The 13,930-nt window shown below is 40.1% G+C and overlaps 1 protein-coding gene across 2 annotated transcripts in view; it reads left to right on the plus strand.

Annotated features, from left to right (window-relative positions):
- Window positions 1-13,930, plus strand: part of pkig (protein kinase (cAMP-dependent, catalytic) inhibitor gamma) — a 29,337-nt gene that overhangs the window by 12,679 nt on the left and 2,728 nt on the right. The window contains exons 1-2 of one of the 2 annotated variants that reach the window (XM_005918782.3): window positions 2,288-4,767; window positions 11,654-11,835. In XM_005918782.3, the coding sequence (XP_005918844.1) occupies window positions 11,682-11,835 (154 nt within the window). In that variant the 5' untranslated portion in view covers window positions 2,288-4,767; window positions 11,654-11,681. Of the gene's footprint in view, window positions 1-2,287; window positions 4,768-11,653; window positions 11,836-13,930 lie in introns of those variants that run through there. The other variant, XM_005918781.3, reaches the window with a different exon arrangement.

The following is a 13,930-nucleotide window of genomic DNA, read 5'->3' on the forward strand; positions in this document are numbered from 1 at the left end:
TTGATTACAGGTTATTTGGAGTACTGTGTTGTACATTTAATATCTCTGGTAACGTAACCTTTACTTACCTCCAGAGAGGCAAATGTGATCCCATTGTTTTCTTGTGGATGGGTATCATTTGACACAGCAATATCATGATGCACCGGCTCCCCCTCCTCTAAAACGAGTATCGATTGCCCCAGCTGTTGCTAAGTGAGCTGTGCTAACAGAAGAGGACACAGTCTATAGTAGAAGTATTGTCTGTCTCTTTAGTCTTGTTCATTATGTGGCCCTGCCATCTGCTCAGCAGATGAAATAACTGAGTAGATTTTAAAAAAAAAATCAATTTAAGTTGGTGTGAGCACACTGACATTTTAATGCCGAGTTAGAGGAGATCTGTCTCCCTTAATTAGACATATACAGCAAAAGCACGTTATATAAAGGGTTTCCCTTTTCAGCAATTGTTACTTTTTGAGCAGCAGTAATCAGTGTGGCTTATGTTTGATAAAATAGGTGGAAATCATGCAAGGCTTTGGTGTGATTACCTCAGAATGCCGTTATAAATAAATGTGTAAAAGAATAGCTCAGCATTTTAGGAAACTGATTTAGATTCCTTTTCTGAGATGAAAAGTGTGCTCACTGTGAAGGACTAGTAAGGATTTGGTGCACAATCTGAAATGAAGTATGATGTAATGGTGGTCAGAAAACACTGAAAATGGCTAGTTGAAAGGGAATTCCACTTTACACATGTACTTGAGGACTGTGTATGAAAAGAGGATAAATAAAGTCCCTGCTCTAGTGGGAGCTCTGATAAATGTCCTCAGGTTGTGTCCCTTGAATCAACTTTGCTTCTGGTTGCAAATGGGCTCGTCTCTGTTCAGTACCAGAAACCTGAGGCTGTGTTAGTCACTAATGGCAGAAGGCATCAAAGGTTGCAGTGAAACAGCCAAAAACATTGCCATCCAGATCTTTTCCTAACCACTTGTCCTTTACGTCAATAGACAAGGGCATGAGGTCAGGACAAAAGGTAGAGGAAAATTCATCAACAAAGACAAAACTAATGCAAAACAAGTTGCATTAGAACCATCGCTTCACTTCAGTATAGCTCGGTATTTTTATTTGTAGTGAACTTTTCTAATGTCATTAGGAGATTTGCACAAGGCAACGACTTCATAACAAGCAGAATAAAATGAAGCAATGCTGCATTGTTGTTCACATATACTGTAGGTTTACACAAATACGTTAAAGTTCAAAATGTATTTACATGTTAGCAAGTTGCACAACAAGATGCAAAACTCACCAGTAATTTACATGATTTGCGTCAATCGTCACTGGTTTATTTCCATAAATGGTCAAATGGTGCGTCACATTGAATTGTGGCTTATCTTACAAGTGGCGCTCAAGTGTATCCTGTAGCAAAGGAAACATGGAAGCACCTTTCCCTAATGTTTAGAGAATTCAACTATTTAATCTTTAAGGTCCCCAATTCCTCTGTTTAGTCAACTAGTCTATATAAAATGAAGTATTGTTTACACACACAGTGATCGATCATGTTACTGTGACTACGAGGCACTGGCTTCTAAGAAAACCGAAGGGTTTAACCATACACGTTTCAGAATGGGACCCAGAGCTGCTGCAAGGGAGACTCAAACAGTGACTTCTGACTCTGAAGTCCATTTCTTATCTCGCCAAGTGAACTGACCAACACTGATTAGATATGTGTCCAGAGAGGCAATTCAATTCAGTTTTATTTACATAGCACCAAATCACAACAGTCAACTCACGGTGCTTTATATTGTAGGGTAAAGATCCTGTGGCAGAATATAGTGTTTTAGATTAAAACAACAAAAATAACCCTATAAAATCCTGTAATACTACTCTGTGTAAGACAGGTGGATGTTGTGTGGCTGTTCACAACCTTTCAGTTAGTAAATTTTTTGTTAATCAAATGTATTTAAAAAACACGTTTCCTTTATTGCAATACTGTGAGAAATATTTCTTGCTGGATGTGTTTGTGGATACAACATCAATATCGGGCCAATCAATATGATGTCAACCATGTTTGTTGGAAAGTCAGCTGAGTCAGCGGTCCCCAACCCCCGGGACACAGACCGGTACCAGTCAATGAGTTGTTTGGTACCGAGCCACAAGAGTTGAGGGTTGGGTGTGATTTTCAGGGTTTTTATCGTTATTTTTTTTTTTTTATCATTTTTGCCGTTAACTCTGTTTCCCTGGGCCTTTTCCCATGTGCTATAAATAAATCTTCTTTCTTTTGTACTAGTACTGGTTTTAGTTTGTTGTTTTTATCCCTGACACCTTAAAGGCCGGTCTGTGAAAATATTATCGGACATAAACCGGTCTGTGGCGCAAAAAAGGTTGGGGATCGCTGAGCTAACTGATCTGTTGTGGCGACATGCTGGCGTCTTGTGACCTCAACAACTAAGAAGGAAGAATGTTGAGTCATTACGTACCATCAGCCCACCTGAAACACTGATCCTGGCATTCTGGAGAACAAAATGAAGAAGACCTCATGTACACACATACTTAACCACACAGGATGCCTGTAACGTTTCGGATTGATTTTTTTCTGACCACCAAAACTTGTGTTGGTTTAGAAACTCGCTGAAACTCTGACCTTCTAATTCCCTGAAAGCCAGTGCAGCTTGAAGTTTCTCAGGCAGGGGAAGAGATGGTCGATCCGACTCCTGCTGAAAACAAATAGGGTCAGGGTTTTTTTCTTTTCTTTCTTTTTCTATTTTTTTTTAAGACATAACAAACGGACAACTCTTATTCACATACGTTTTGACTGAGCTTTGCTCTCGGGATAATACAACTTCAGTGTTTTGTTTTTTCAGAATTACTTTAAAGATTCGACATGTCACCTGTCCAAGATACAAAACAAAGAGAAATGCTCCTTAAATGATAATCCTGAAAAATACAGTTGTTATAGTCTAAGTATGGTGGACGAGTTCAGTAATTTCGCATTCAAACAAAGAAACATCCAGACAGGCAACAGACTGTGGCTGGGGTGGATATCATCTATTAGTATCCTTTGGGCTTTTGGGCAGGCCCCAATATTACTGATGCTTAACTGAAGCTCGGTGATGACCAAGCCTTTCAGTCCTGGTCTGTGCAAATCTCATTCAAGTTTTGAATCTTTCCTGTATGCCTCTCTAATGTGCAGACTGTAATTTTAGAGTCTAAAAAGATCTCTTAAAGCTGATTTGAGTTTAATAAACATGCTTGGGGAATTTTATTTAAATTCTGATCTAATTGATTTTAAATTTAAATACAATACCACAAATCAATATGTTAGGGTAATAGTTGAATTGGTGATTCTAAGGTAGGTGTGAATACGAGCACAAATGGTCATCTGTCTCTGTTAGCCCTGCTATACACTGCTGATCTGTCCACGGTGCACCTCTTGTCCAATTGCAAGTGTAATATCCCGCAGGCCCAACGTAACCCTAAATCGGATAATTGGAAGAAAATGGAATCTGCAGACAAGTTGACTAATCAAGAAAATAATCTGCAGTTGCAGCCTTACTTGCAATGTGCTGTGAAGCATTTTTCGAAAACGCCTTTTCCTTTTTTCATGTCTTTGTACAGGCAAAATGCTTCATAGTAAAATCTTTAATTTGTAGCTCTTCTTAGAGGAATATGATGGTAGTCAGTGTGGGAGTTGGAGTCATTTTTAATGGTGGATAACTCATTTTGGAGCAAAGCCATTCATATGTGTGTTTTTCTCCAGCACTGATCTCTCTTGAGAAACAAATGCTGGGAATTGATCTTTGAAGTGCTCAGGCTTACGAAGTGGGGAACCACAACTTAGCTGCTCTTCTGCTTGCCTGCTGAGATAATCTGTCCGAGTGAGATTGATTTTTGATTTGGCTGAAGCTTTCTGAAGATGCAGCTCCTTTTTGTTTTATTCATAAGTTCACTCATGACTCTTCCACAGTAGCTGATGCTAATAGCCTTGGTCAGCCTTCTTATCTCCGGTTCCTCAGCTGATTCATAATGCCTTAAGGCGTGGGAGCTCAGTACGCTCATTTAGGATGGCAATTATATGAGAGTGGCAGTGATCATTCTCGGTATCTCCGCTCAGTGGAGAGGAGATGGGAAATTGCATTGAGTATCCAGTGTTATCAGTGATAATTCTGCATGTCTGACAGAGAAGATGGAGGCTTCTACTGTGACTTAATCGTAATCCTCTGATTTTAGTGCCGGTGTGAGAGAGAGGTGCTGAAAACCTCTTCACAGCAGCGTCTTATTGTCTCCTCAGCAGGGAAAGTTTTTCCCAGTGCACAAGTAAAAGGCTACTGAAGAGCAAAAGCTAATGGGTTGCCAAGTTGCAATAGTCACTTCACCAGGGGAAATTAGGTCTTCCCACCCAGCCTGGGTCCTATAAGAAGAGGAAGGATATGGGGCACACATACACACAAAGTTGAATGGACAGAGCTTTTATTTATTTATTTATGAGAGGAAGACCAGGGAGGAACAACAATGCTAATCCTGATGAGGAAATACAGCTCCTTTGTGTTTGGAGTGGGCTTGTTGTCAAGCAAGCAGCTGCTGACATCATGTGAATAGACAGTGCCCAGACCACATTTCAAGGGGGCTGAGAGGCAGTGAGCAGGAGGGCAAAGAGCTGAGCACACTAGTGTTATGGTGCTCTCAGAGTGCAACGCTCTGCACTGGAGGGTGAACCGATTCAGGAGCGTTTGTCTTAAATACTTTGCGTCTGTGTGCAGGGACCTGAGAGGAGATGAAGCAACTCTGATTACTTTGGTAAGAGAGACAGCTTGACGTTAATTCTCTGTCACCTGTTTTAATGCACTGTTTGTACGTAAATAAAACAAAGTTTTAGTATGTGGAACTGCAAGCTAGTAAAGATTCAAATCAAGAAGATGTTTGTGGTTCTTTATAAATGTGGAAAAGTGACAAACTGGCAGAAATTGAAATGCTATATATTTCAAGCAGTTTGAACAGACTCAGCTTCTGCATTAGAGGATTGGCTTCTTTAATTTGCTTATAATCATAGTAAACTGAAAATTGTTGTGTTTTGGATAAAATGAAGTCTTCTCGCAGGCATCTGGGAAGCTCAGACTGGCATTGTGTTGTTAATATAGTAATTATTGTGTTCTCTGTTGTAGCTTTCGTTTGGGTAATTATTTTCAAGATTAATCTTCGTTTGTTGGCGGGTTAAACAAATACACACAGAAAGATCATTTTGATGTCTTTGTACACCCTGACGTGTCCAGCGAGCAGTCGAAACCCCAAAACATTAATTTTACTGTTTTACAGTAAAATAAAAGCATCAAATTCTCACAAAAACAGTTGAACGTATTCCTCTGTTAAACCTTGCTAGATTGCAAATACATTTTCTGTCAGTCAACCAGCTTTTTAGTCAAACAATTCTTGCTAACATGATTCATTTGTTTGGATTTTATTAACTCTAAACCACCAGAAATAGGCCAGTGGAAATTTTAAGATGAGGCAGATGCCTGTGATATGGAGAGTTTTTGCCTACTCAAGGACTGCTCAAAAACTAGTTGACTGAGTTGAAGTTGGACAGGTAGATGGCCCTAATGGATGTCAGAATCAGCAAAGAAGTTGGTCTTTGTGTGGGTTATTGCAGATAATACAAGCTTATTACACACAAATCAGGCTTAAAAGGCTCCGCTGGGACTGAAGTGAGCTTGCCTCTCTAATGGGCCCAGCATAAGTAACTGTGCTGACTCATATTCCCATAGTGAACTCAAAGGCTTTTGTTTCGAATATCTACATGCCCCAACCTCTCCGGTTACATGTCACCTCACCCAGTGTGGTCACCGTTCACGTTTAAACCTGTCAGAACCCTCTCTGTATACAGTTGATGTTGCTGTTGTACATGTTTTCTTCAGCCTTTGCTTTCATTCACAATAGGCTAAAGTGTATTGTGTGTGGGATAATACTGCAGGAATATGAATTTGAATTGGCATGTTTTCCTGAAAGTGATTGCCTACATCAGAAACTGTTGACAGATGCAATGCAAAGCAGGAAAAAGAAGGGGAAAGAGAGGAGTTCAGCTTGTGAGCTGGGATGTGGCGATTTCCCTTGGAGTGTTGAGTTGTTATATTGTCTCAAGTGTATATAGACACACACCTGTGACATTTGTCTGGTGGCAGTGTTTCCAGCTGCAGCAGTGTAGAGTTTCCCTCTGTGTACTTGCCCTGGGTTTTCGCATAAAGGCGCCTTTTTAATCAAACTAGGACATGCACTTTAAGAGCACCATAAGTCATAATTCCTGGAATTTAGTACTGTTGACATTTCCACATGAAAGCGGGGGATGAATCAAATCTGTGTGGAAGGTGGATTTGTTAAGCGTACTGTACAGTGTATCTTTAAAAGGACATGCAAAAAGGCCATCTAGATATAAGGGGCAGGTCTGCTTATCTTCTGGACTTTTCATCTATCAGGCAAAAATGCCAAACAGTTGCTAATTTCAACTTTGTAAACATGAAGGTTTGCTGCTGATTGTCATTTATTATAAGTTTAGGATGAACATGCTTTAGTTTTGGGGTCATGATTGAGCACTTTGAAGGCATCGCCTTTAAAGTACAGTGGGGCAAAAAAGTATTTAGTCAGCCACCGATTGTGCAAGTTCCCCCACCTAAAATGATGACAGAGGTCAGTAATTTGCACCAGAGGTACACTTCAACTGTGAGAGACAGAATGTGAAAAAAAAATCCATGAATCCACATGGTAGGATTTGTAAAGAATTTATTCGTAAATCAGGGTGGAAAATAAGTATTTGGTCAATAACAAAAATACAACTCAATACTTTGTAACATAACCTTTGTTGGCAATAACAGAGGTCAAACGTTTACTATAGGTCTTTACCAGGTTTGCACACACAGTAGCTGGTATTTTGGCCCATTCCTCCATGCAGATCTTCTCGAGAGCAGTGATGTTTTGGGGCTGTCGCCGAGCAACACGGACTTTCAACTCCCGCCACAGATTTTCTATGGGGTTGAGGTCTGGAGACTGGCTAGGCCACTCCAGGACTTTCAAATGCTTCTTACGGAGCCACTCCTTTGTTGCCCGGGCGGTGTGTTTTGGATCATTGTCATGTTGGAAGACCCAGCCTCGTTTCATCTTCAAAGTTCTCACTGATGGAAGGAGGTTTTGGCTCAAAATCTCACGATACATGGCCCCATTCATTCTGTCCTTAACACGGATCAGTCGTCCTGTCCCCTTGGCAGAAAAACAGCCCCATAGCATGATGTTTCCACCCCCATGCTTCACAGTAGGTATGGTGTTCTTGGGATGCAACTCAGTATTCTTCTTCCTCCAAACACGACGAGTTGAGTTTATACCAAAAAGTTCTACTTTGGTTTCATCTGACCACAGTGACATTCTCCCAATCCTCTGCTGTATCATCCATGTGCTCTCTGGCAAACTTCAGACGGGCCTGGACATGCACTGGCTTCAGCAGCGGAACACGTCTGGCACTGCGGGATTTGATTATCAGTGGTCTTGTATGTCTTCCATTTTCTGATGATTGCTCCCACAGTTGATTTTTTCACACCAAGCTGCTTGCCTATTGTAGATTCACTCTTCCCAGTCTGGTGCAGGTCTACAATACTTTTCCTGGTGTCCTTCGAAAGCTCTTTGGTCTTGGCCATGGCGGAGTTTGGAGTCTGACTGTTTGAGGCTGTGGACAGGTGTCTTTTATACAGATGATGAGTTCAAACAGGTGCCATTCATACAGGTAACGAGTGGGGGACAGAAAAGCTTCTTACAGAAGACGTTACAGGTCTGTGAGAGCCAGAGATTTTCCTTGTTTGAGGTGACCAAATACTTATTTTCCACCCTGATTTACGAATAAATTCTTTACAAATCCTACCATGTGAATTCATGGATTTTTTTTTCACATTCTGTCTCTCACAGTTGAAGTGTACCTCTGGTGCAAATTACTGACCTCTGTCATCATTTTAAGTGGGGGAACTTGCACAATCGGTGGCTGACTAAATACTTTTTTGCCCCACTGTAGGTTGGTTGCATGCAACCAGTCAAACAACACCTGTAGTTATCTACTTTTAGAAGAAAGATTCTTGATGTTCTTTTTTAAAAATGTATTTATTTTTTATACAATACCTTGCACCTTAGTAACTTTCCATATCCATTTGCATTATACAAATCGCGTCATGTGAACAACAGCCGCAAGCTCCACTGCTTCAGTCAGTTGAGCGAGCGCCACAAAAACAAGTTCATCATCGCAGTTGGTTGTGTGGATATCGGTATCGAGTGAGATGCACCACCATTAAACCGCTTCCATCACAGCTGAGACCAGACAGTCAGGCACAGAAGAGTGTAAACACCAGCTGAAGAGCAGAAGGCATCATCACCATCATCATCGTCATCCCTCCATGGAAACCTGTTAATAATCTCATGGTAGGATTTGATCCACATGTGCAAGGAAGCCAACTAATTAAACAAACAAATGGCAATTAAATGAGACTTCCATAAGCCATATAACAACTGGGCTGGTGGAGAAGAAAAAGGCAAACATAACAAACCACACAAGTTCAGTCATTGCTGCACTGAACACACAGTCAGTGTTCGCTGTTTGTTCGATAGATCTCCCATTAAAATCTTTCATTCTGTGTAGAAATTGCACTCATTAGGAGCATGCCTGAGTGATTGTTTTATAATGTGATGTGAAATTGTTGTCTTCATAGAGCAGCAACTACAATTTAAAGAAACTGATATGCTGGTTTGTCTATTAGCTTTTCTTTTCTTTTCTTTTTTTTGCAGAGGATTAGATGAGAGGCTAGATTGTCTCATGTTTGCTTTGGTGCATCTGCTCACTAGTCCAGAATATCACTCCTGACGTATTATAGCATGTTGGTTTAATCATGTTTGACTTAAAAACATAAAAACAACAATTTGCATTTTTATGGGGAGGTTATGAGACAGCTGACAGCTGGAATAGGCTCCCGTGAATCTGAACTGGATAAACGGTTAAGAAAGTGGATGGGTGGTTATGAGACAGAGTGCTTCTTGGCTCGGAGTATTTTGTTACCTTATGTCAGATCCACGCAAGCTGTTTTGCCCTGAGTTTACAACAAAACAAGCTAGCACGCAAATATTTTTCACACATCGTCTTTGAATATTCATTGGAATAACAAACATTCTCTTAAGTGGCTGTAACAATAAAGAGTTTACAGTAAATTAGCGTCCCTTGATTTTATTAGGTACTAACAGCTCTTGGTGATAGTTTTTGGAGCTGTAGCCTGTGTTTTCATTTTGCATTGTCATTATGCCTCTATTGTGTATGGTGTTTGCTCCATTGAAGGAAGTGGGAATTTTCCATCAAAATTCCTCTCCCTGTAATTTGTCTTCCTTTTTTCCCCAGTCAGCAGTCTTCTTTCATACTCTTTAAAACTGGAAACACTGCTACTTTGTTAAGCAATTTAATTTCAACAATTAAACTTATTGTTTCATTTTTAAACAGTGTTAACTACACAGTATAACATGTGCCCAGTTGTGCACCTTTACCCAATAAACTACAATCTCAGGATAGGTTTGAATATTATGTCACTTACACAAATTTACCACAAGATTAAAACCACCTTCCTAAACACGCATATAGAAAAAGGTCAGGCTATTTTATAGGCTAGCCGTAACACGATAAAGCAAGGTGAAAGACCCCGCCCATATGTTGTTCAGACCTTCTGTTTGTGAGGAGTATCCAATCAGAAGAAAGTAGCCTGAAAGTGAAGGGGGATGGGCCTCAACAGCTTCAAACATTGGATAAGGTGATGTGTTGCATCAAGGTGATTGTGAGATACAACGTTTCTTTAGTAAAGTCCAAGAAAAGAAAGTAGCAGAATAATTCCACTTTAAAGGGAATTCCTGGACCTGAAGTTTCCCATCAGAACATTACATTGCTACTAGATTATGTTTCCCACTTTGCCCGTCAGTGTTTTGTTTTGTTTTTTTCTTTATTGTGTGTGATTGATTAGCACTAGTATAATATCTCTTTGTGTCTTTGTTCAGTGTAATCCAGAAATAAAGGTATAGGATTGAACTTGCTGAAAAGAAAAATCAGAAATTTCACAGATGTTTTCCTGCTAATATCAAGATTAATTGGTGGTTAATGAAAGCCTCGATTGTTTGGGCTCCAGGAAAAGGTGGTACTTTAGGTGTACTAATGAACCTGTGAGACACTGGTCTCCCACGGAGATTTTTAGTCACCAATGACTGTATAGCTCTGCTATCTAGATGACAATCTATCAGAGGATCACACCACCATCTGCTGTCGTGAATACAGAGTGGCTCTTGTGTTTGGTAGAAGCACTCAGGGAAATGCCAGTAGTCCAGAACTCAGTGACATTTTCAGAGGTACTGCTCTTACCTACGGGGGCTTACAGCCTGCCCTTCACTGCAGATTTCCCAGTCAGCATTGCCTACATCTGCAGCTGCTACTGACCTCTCAGTGAACGACCCTGGGTGCTTCCTTTTTGGCATGGTGCACACGCACTGTAAAAGAAAAGAAAACAATTGCGGGACCCTTTGAACGATACAAAAGGAATGTGAGTGAAAGAGTTTGGGAACAGACTGGCCCCAGGTCAGCGTGTCGTTTCTGCGTCTGCCAGCTCATTTTTATTCCCCTCTCATTCCTCAACTCGCCCTCAAGTCTGTTAAAGATTCATGGCTTTGCTGTTTAGCTGTTCAGTTGTGACTTAACAATGCTTCAACAGAGAGTTAAAGTCTGTAGATGTAGTCATGTATGCTGCACATACAGAGCAGAGAGGTCTTTGCTCTCTGTGCTAGCCTGTGGGGGGACCTTCAGGGAATAAAGCTGTAGGAGAGCAGCAGCTGTGATGGCATTTGCTGGCAGTCTCTGGGTTTCCGTGACCCCATGTTTGCATCAGAGGACTACTTTCTTATCTTTTCTATCACTTTCTTTTCTGGAGCAGTATTATTATTGTTCTTGTCTCTGAGGAATACTGACTCTGTAGTGTCTTAGTGGTTGGCGGTGTCCATGACCTAGTTAAGTATGGAGTGAGAACAGGAAGCAGAAGAGGAATAAAAAGCTAATGGGAGCTTGATTTGCTTTTGTTTGTTTTGTTTTGCTGGGACTCTTTCTGGCCACATCCCTGCTGGGGGTTTTTTCTTAATGAGTTTAGGTTTTTACCCTTGTTTTCCACATTGACTGGCACTCTCTCAAGCTTTCACCCTTTTCTTTCTTTTTTCTTTTGTAAGTACGTTTAAGACAGACAAATTAACTCTAGTCGACAGGCCCAACTGTTAGTGAGACCCCCTTTCCCCAGTGTAATTAGGATGACCAATTAGCACAGATGTTAAGAGTGTCATTAATTGTATACCAAAATAGAAATTGCAATTACGAACACCTTCATTAATCTGTTTATTAATTTCCTCTTGGTGATCCCTCCACTGTAGAATTGTTTCTAAGTAGCTGCTTTTTTCTCCGTTTTGGTTATTCTTAGTGATTTTTCACGTACTTACCAGTATTTTACATGTCTTGTTGGCTATACCGAAGTAGAAATGCACAGGATAAAGTGGAAAAAGTACACCCACGGCTTTGAAAGGAGACAACACAGTGATTTATTTGCTTCTTGCAACACTTCCATAGCCATCTGACACCCCCTCCTCCCTCTGGCAGGTGTAATGAGAGCGCTGGTCATGGGCAGATGATGGATGTGGAGACGTCGTATTCAGACTTCATCAACTGTGATCGCACAGGCCGCAGGAACGCAGTGCCCGACATCTCAGGAGAGGGGTCAGTAGCGACCAGCACCAGTGAACTTACCAAAGACATGGCAGAGATGGACCTGAAGGCTGCAGGTCAGTAATGCCACATCAGAATGAATGTGTGTTATACAGTGTGAAAGCAAATCAGAGAAAATAAGCATATAGTTTTTCATATTACAAACAAAGAATTTGCTTGGCAAGATTTTAGACTGGCCGACAGTATAAAATCCAAAGACTGTATGTAAAAGATGGACATGACTTTGGGATTGCTCATTTGTTTGTGGAGCCTTAGCCAGTTGTTAACGCTACATAGATATCAGTTGTTTAGCAAGATTAATCTATTTATTTATTTGTTTTACAACATTAAATGTAGGTTTCTTAATTTGGAACATAATGACAAAAAAAAACCCCAAATAATAATATTTAAAAAAAACAACAATAGGTCCTTAGAAGGTCTTAAATCATTATAATACAACTTCATATGAACAGTAACATATGACACATTGCACCATGTCATTATTTTTTTTAACAAAAACTGAGCCAAAATGCAGAATTGTGCATGAAGAACTACCGTAAGTGTCCCTCATGATTCGATAGCCTGTAGAACCACTTTCAGAAGCAAGTGCAGGCATGCATGATCAAGTTTCAACTTGATTGCCAACGATGGCTGAACCTTTCTTCTTTTGTCTCGTCTGTCCAAACCAGAAGTCTTGCGGTTTGTTCAGAAGCAATCTTGCAAACCTAAGATGCCATGTTCTTTTTATAGACAAGAGACTTTCTCCTGGCAACCCTTCCAAACAAACCGTACTTGTTCAGTCTATTTCTAATTGTACTATCATGAACTTTAAGGCTCGTTGAGACCTGTCTGAAATGACTGAAATGGAATTCTTGGGGTTTATTGTAATATCTCCGAGCATTGCACAATCTGACCTTGGGGTTATTTCACTGGGACATTCACTCCTGGGCAACATATTGGATTTTTTTCTGCTGAATAATCTTTGTAGAATGATAGACTTATTCAAAGTGGTTGGATATGGCCTTACTGTTGCACAGAAATAACTGCTTCTTTAAGATCATCATGTTGGCTTCTGTATTTTCATTTTTGTTATCTAATATTAATAAATCACAGCATGCTGTTTTTTATGTTGCTCATCTGAGGTTGTATTTTAATTATTAACTAATTTTAAAGGAATTTTTAAAATGATGTTCAGAGGTGTAAAACGAGTACGCATGAGGCACAAGGTTAGAGTCTGTGGTTAGACCAGTTTGGGTATTTGGTTGACTGTAAGAAAGATTAATTGATGCTGATGAGACACCACTTAAATCATTTAAATGAATTAAAGTCTAAAAGTAAAGAAAAGTCACATTTTCTCCATCCCTCTGTGATTACAGTCAGGCAAATAAAATAAAGACATGGCTTTAAATCTGAGAAGGAAAACTATTTTTGAGTCTGTTGGAGAACAGCAGTGAGAATGTTATAGAGGCCTGAGCTACATGAAGATTTCACACTACTAGAAGTCCTTTGTTTTGTTGTTGTTTCTCACAGATATCTGTAAAATTCTTCCAGAATCGCACCATTAAATCTTCTTTCTGCCAGACCGGAGCTGAAAGAACTGTTGTGATTTCTACTCTGGAAAAAAAAAAACAGTTTAACCACAATTCATCATCCTGAAGCTAGTTGAGAAGAATTCCTGCTTATCTGTGCAAGGCTATTACTTTGATCTAAGCCACATTAAAGTCTTATCTCTTTGACAAAACACCGCCTGTACTAGATGCACCAAAATATACCACAGAAACACAATTTCACTCAGTTTGTGGTGAGATTTGATTGTTGTCTCAGTGTTAAATTAATTGTAACTGCAGCACAGTGACACATCGTTGTGGCATCCTTCGGTCTTAGTCAAAGGTCTACTTTTTAAGAGGAAGGTGTCTTAATGTCAGTTGTACCAGACTGCATTGTTGTGTGTTACACGGTTGTTCTTGCTGGTTTTGTTTTCAGTCAAAGACAATTTTCCCATAAGTTGACAATTAAATGACCGAGATAAATCAAACCACAGGATGCTGATATTGTGAGGAGAGTCAAATCATACTAACACTGGGCTGCTGAAGGAAGTTGTATTTCCTTCCTCAGGATTCTCTTACTACTTGGATTGCCGTATCTCTTTTAGAGTGAAATTAAAAGTATCTT

This window comes from Haplochromis burtoni, unplaced genomic scaffold (genome assembly GCF_018398535.1).
Source record: "Haplochromis burtoni strain Fernald_Lab_line unplaced genomic scaffold, NCSU_Asbu1 Contig_31, whole genome shotgun sequence".
NCBI lineage: Eukaryota > Metazoa > Chordata > Actinopteri > Cichliformes > Cichlidae > Haplochromis > Haplochromis burtoni.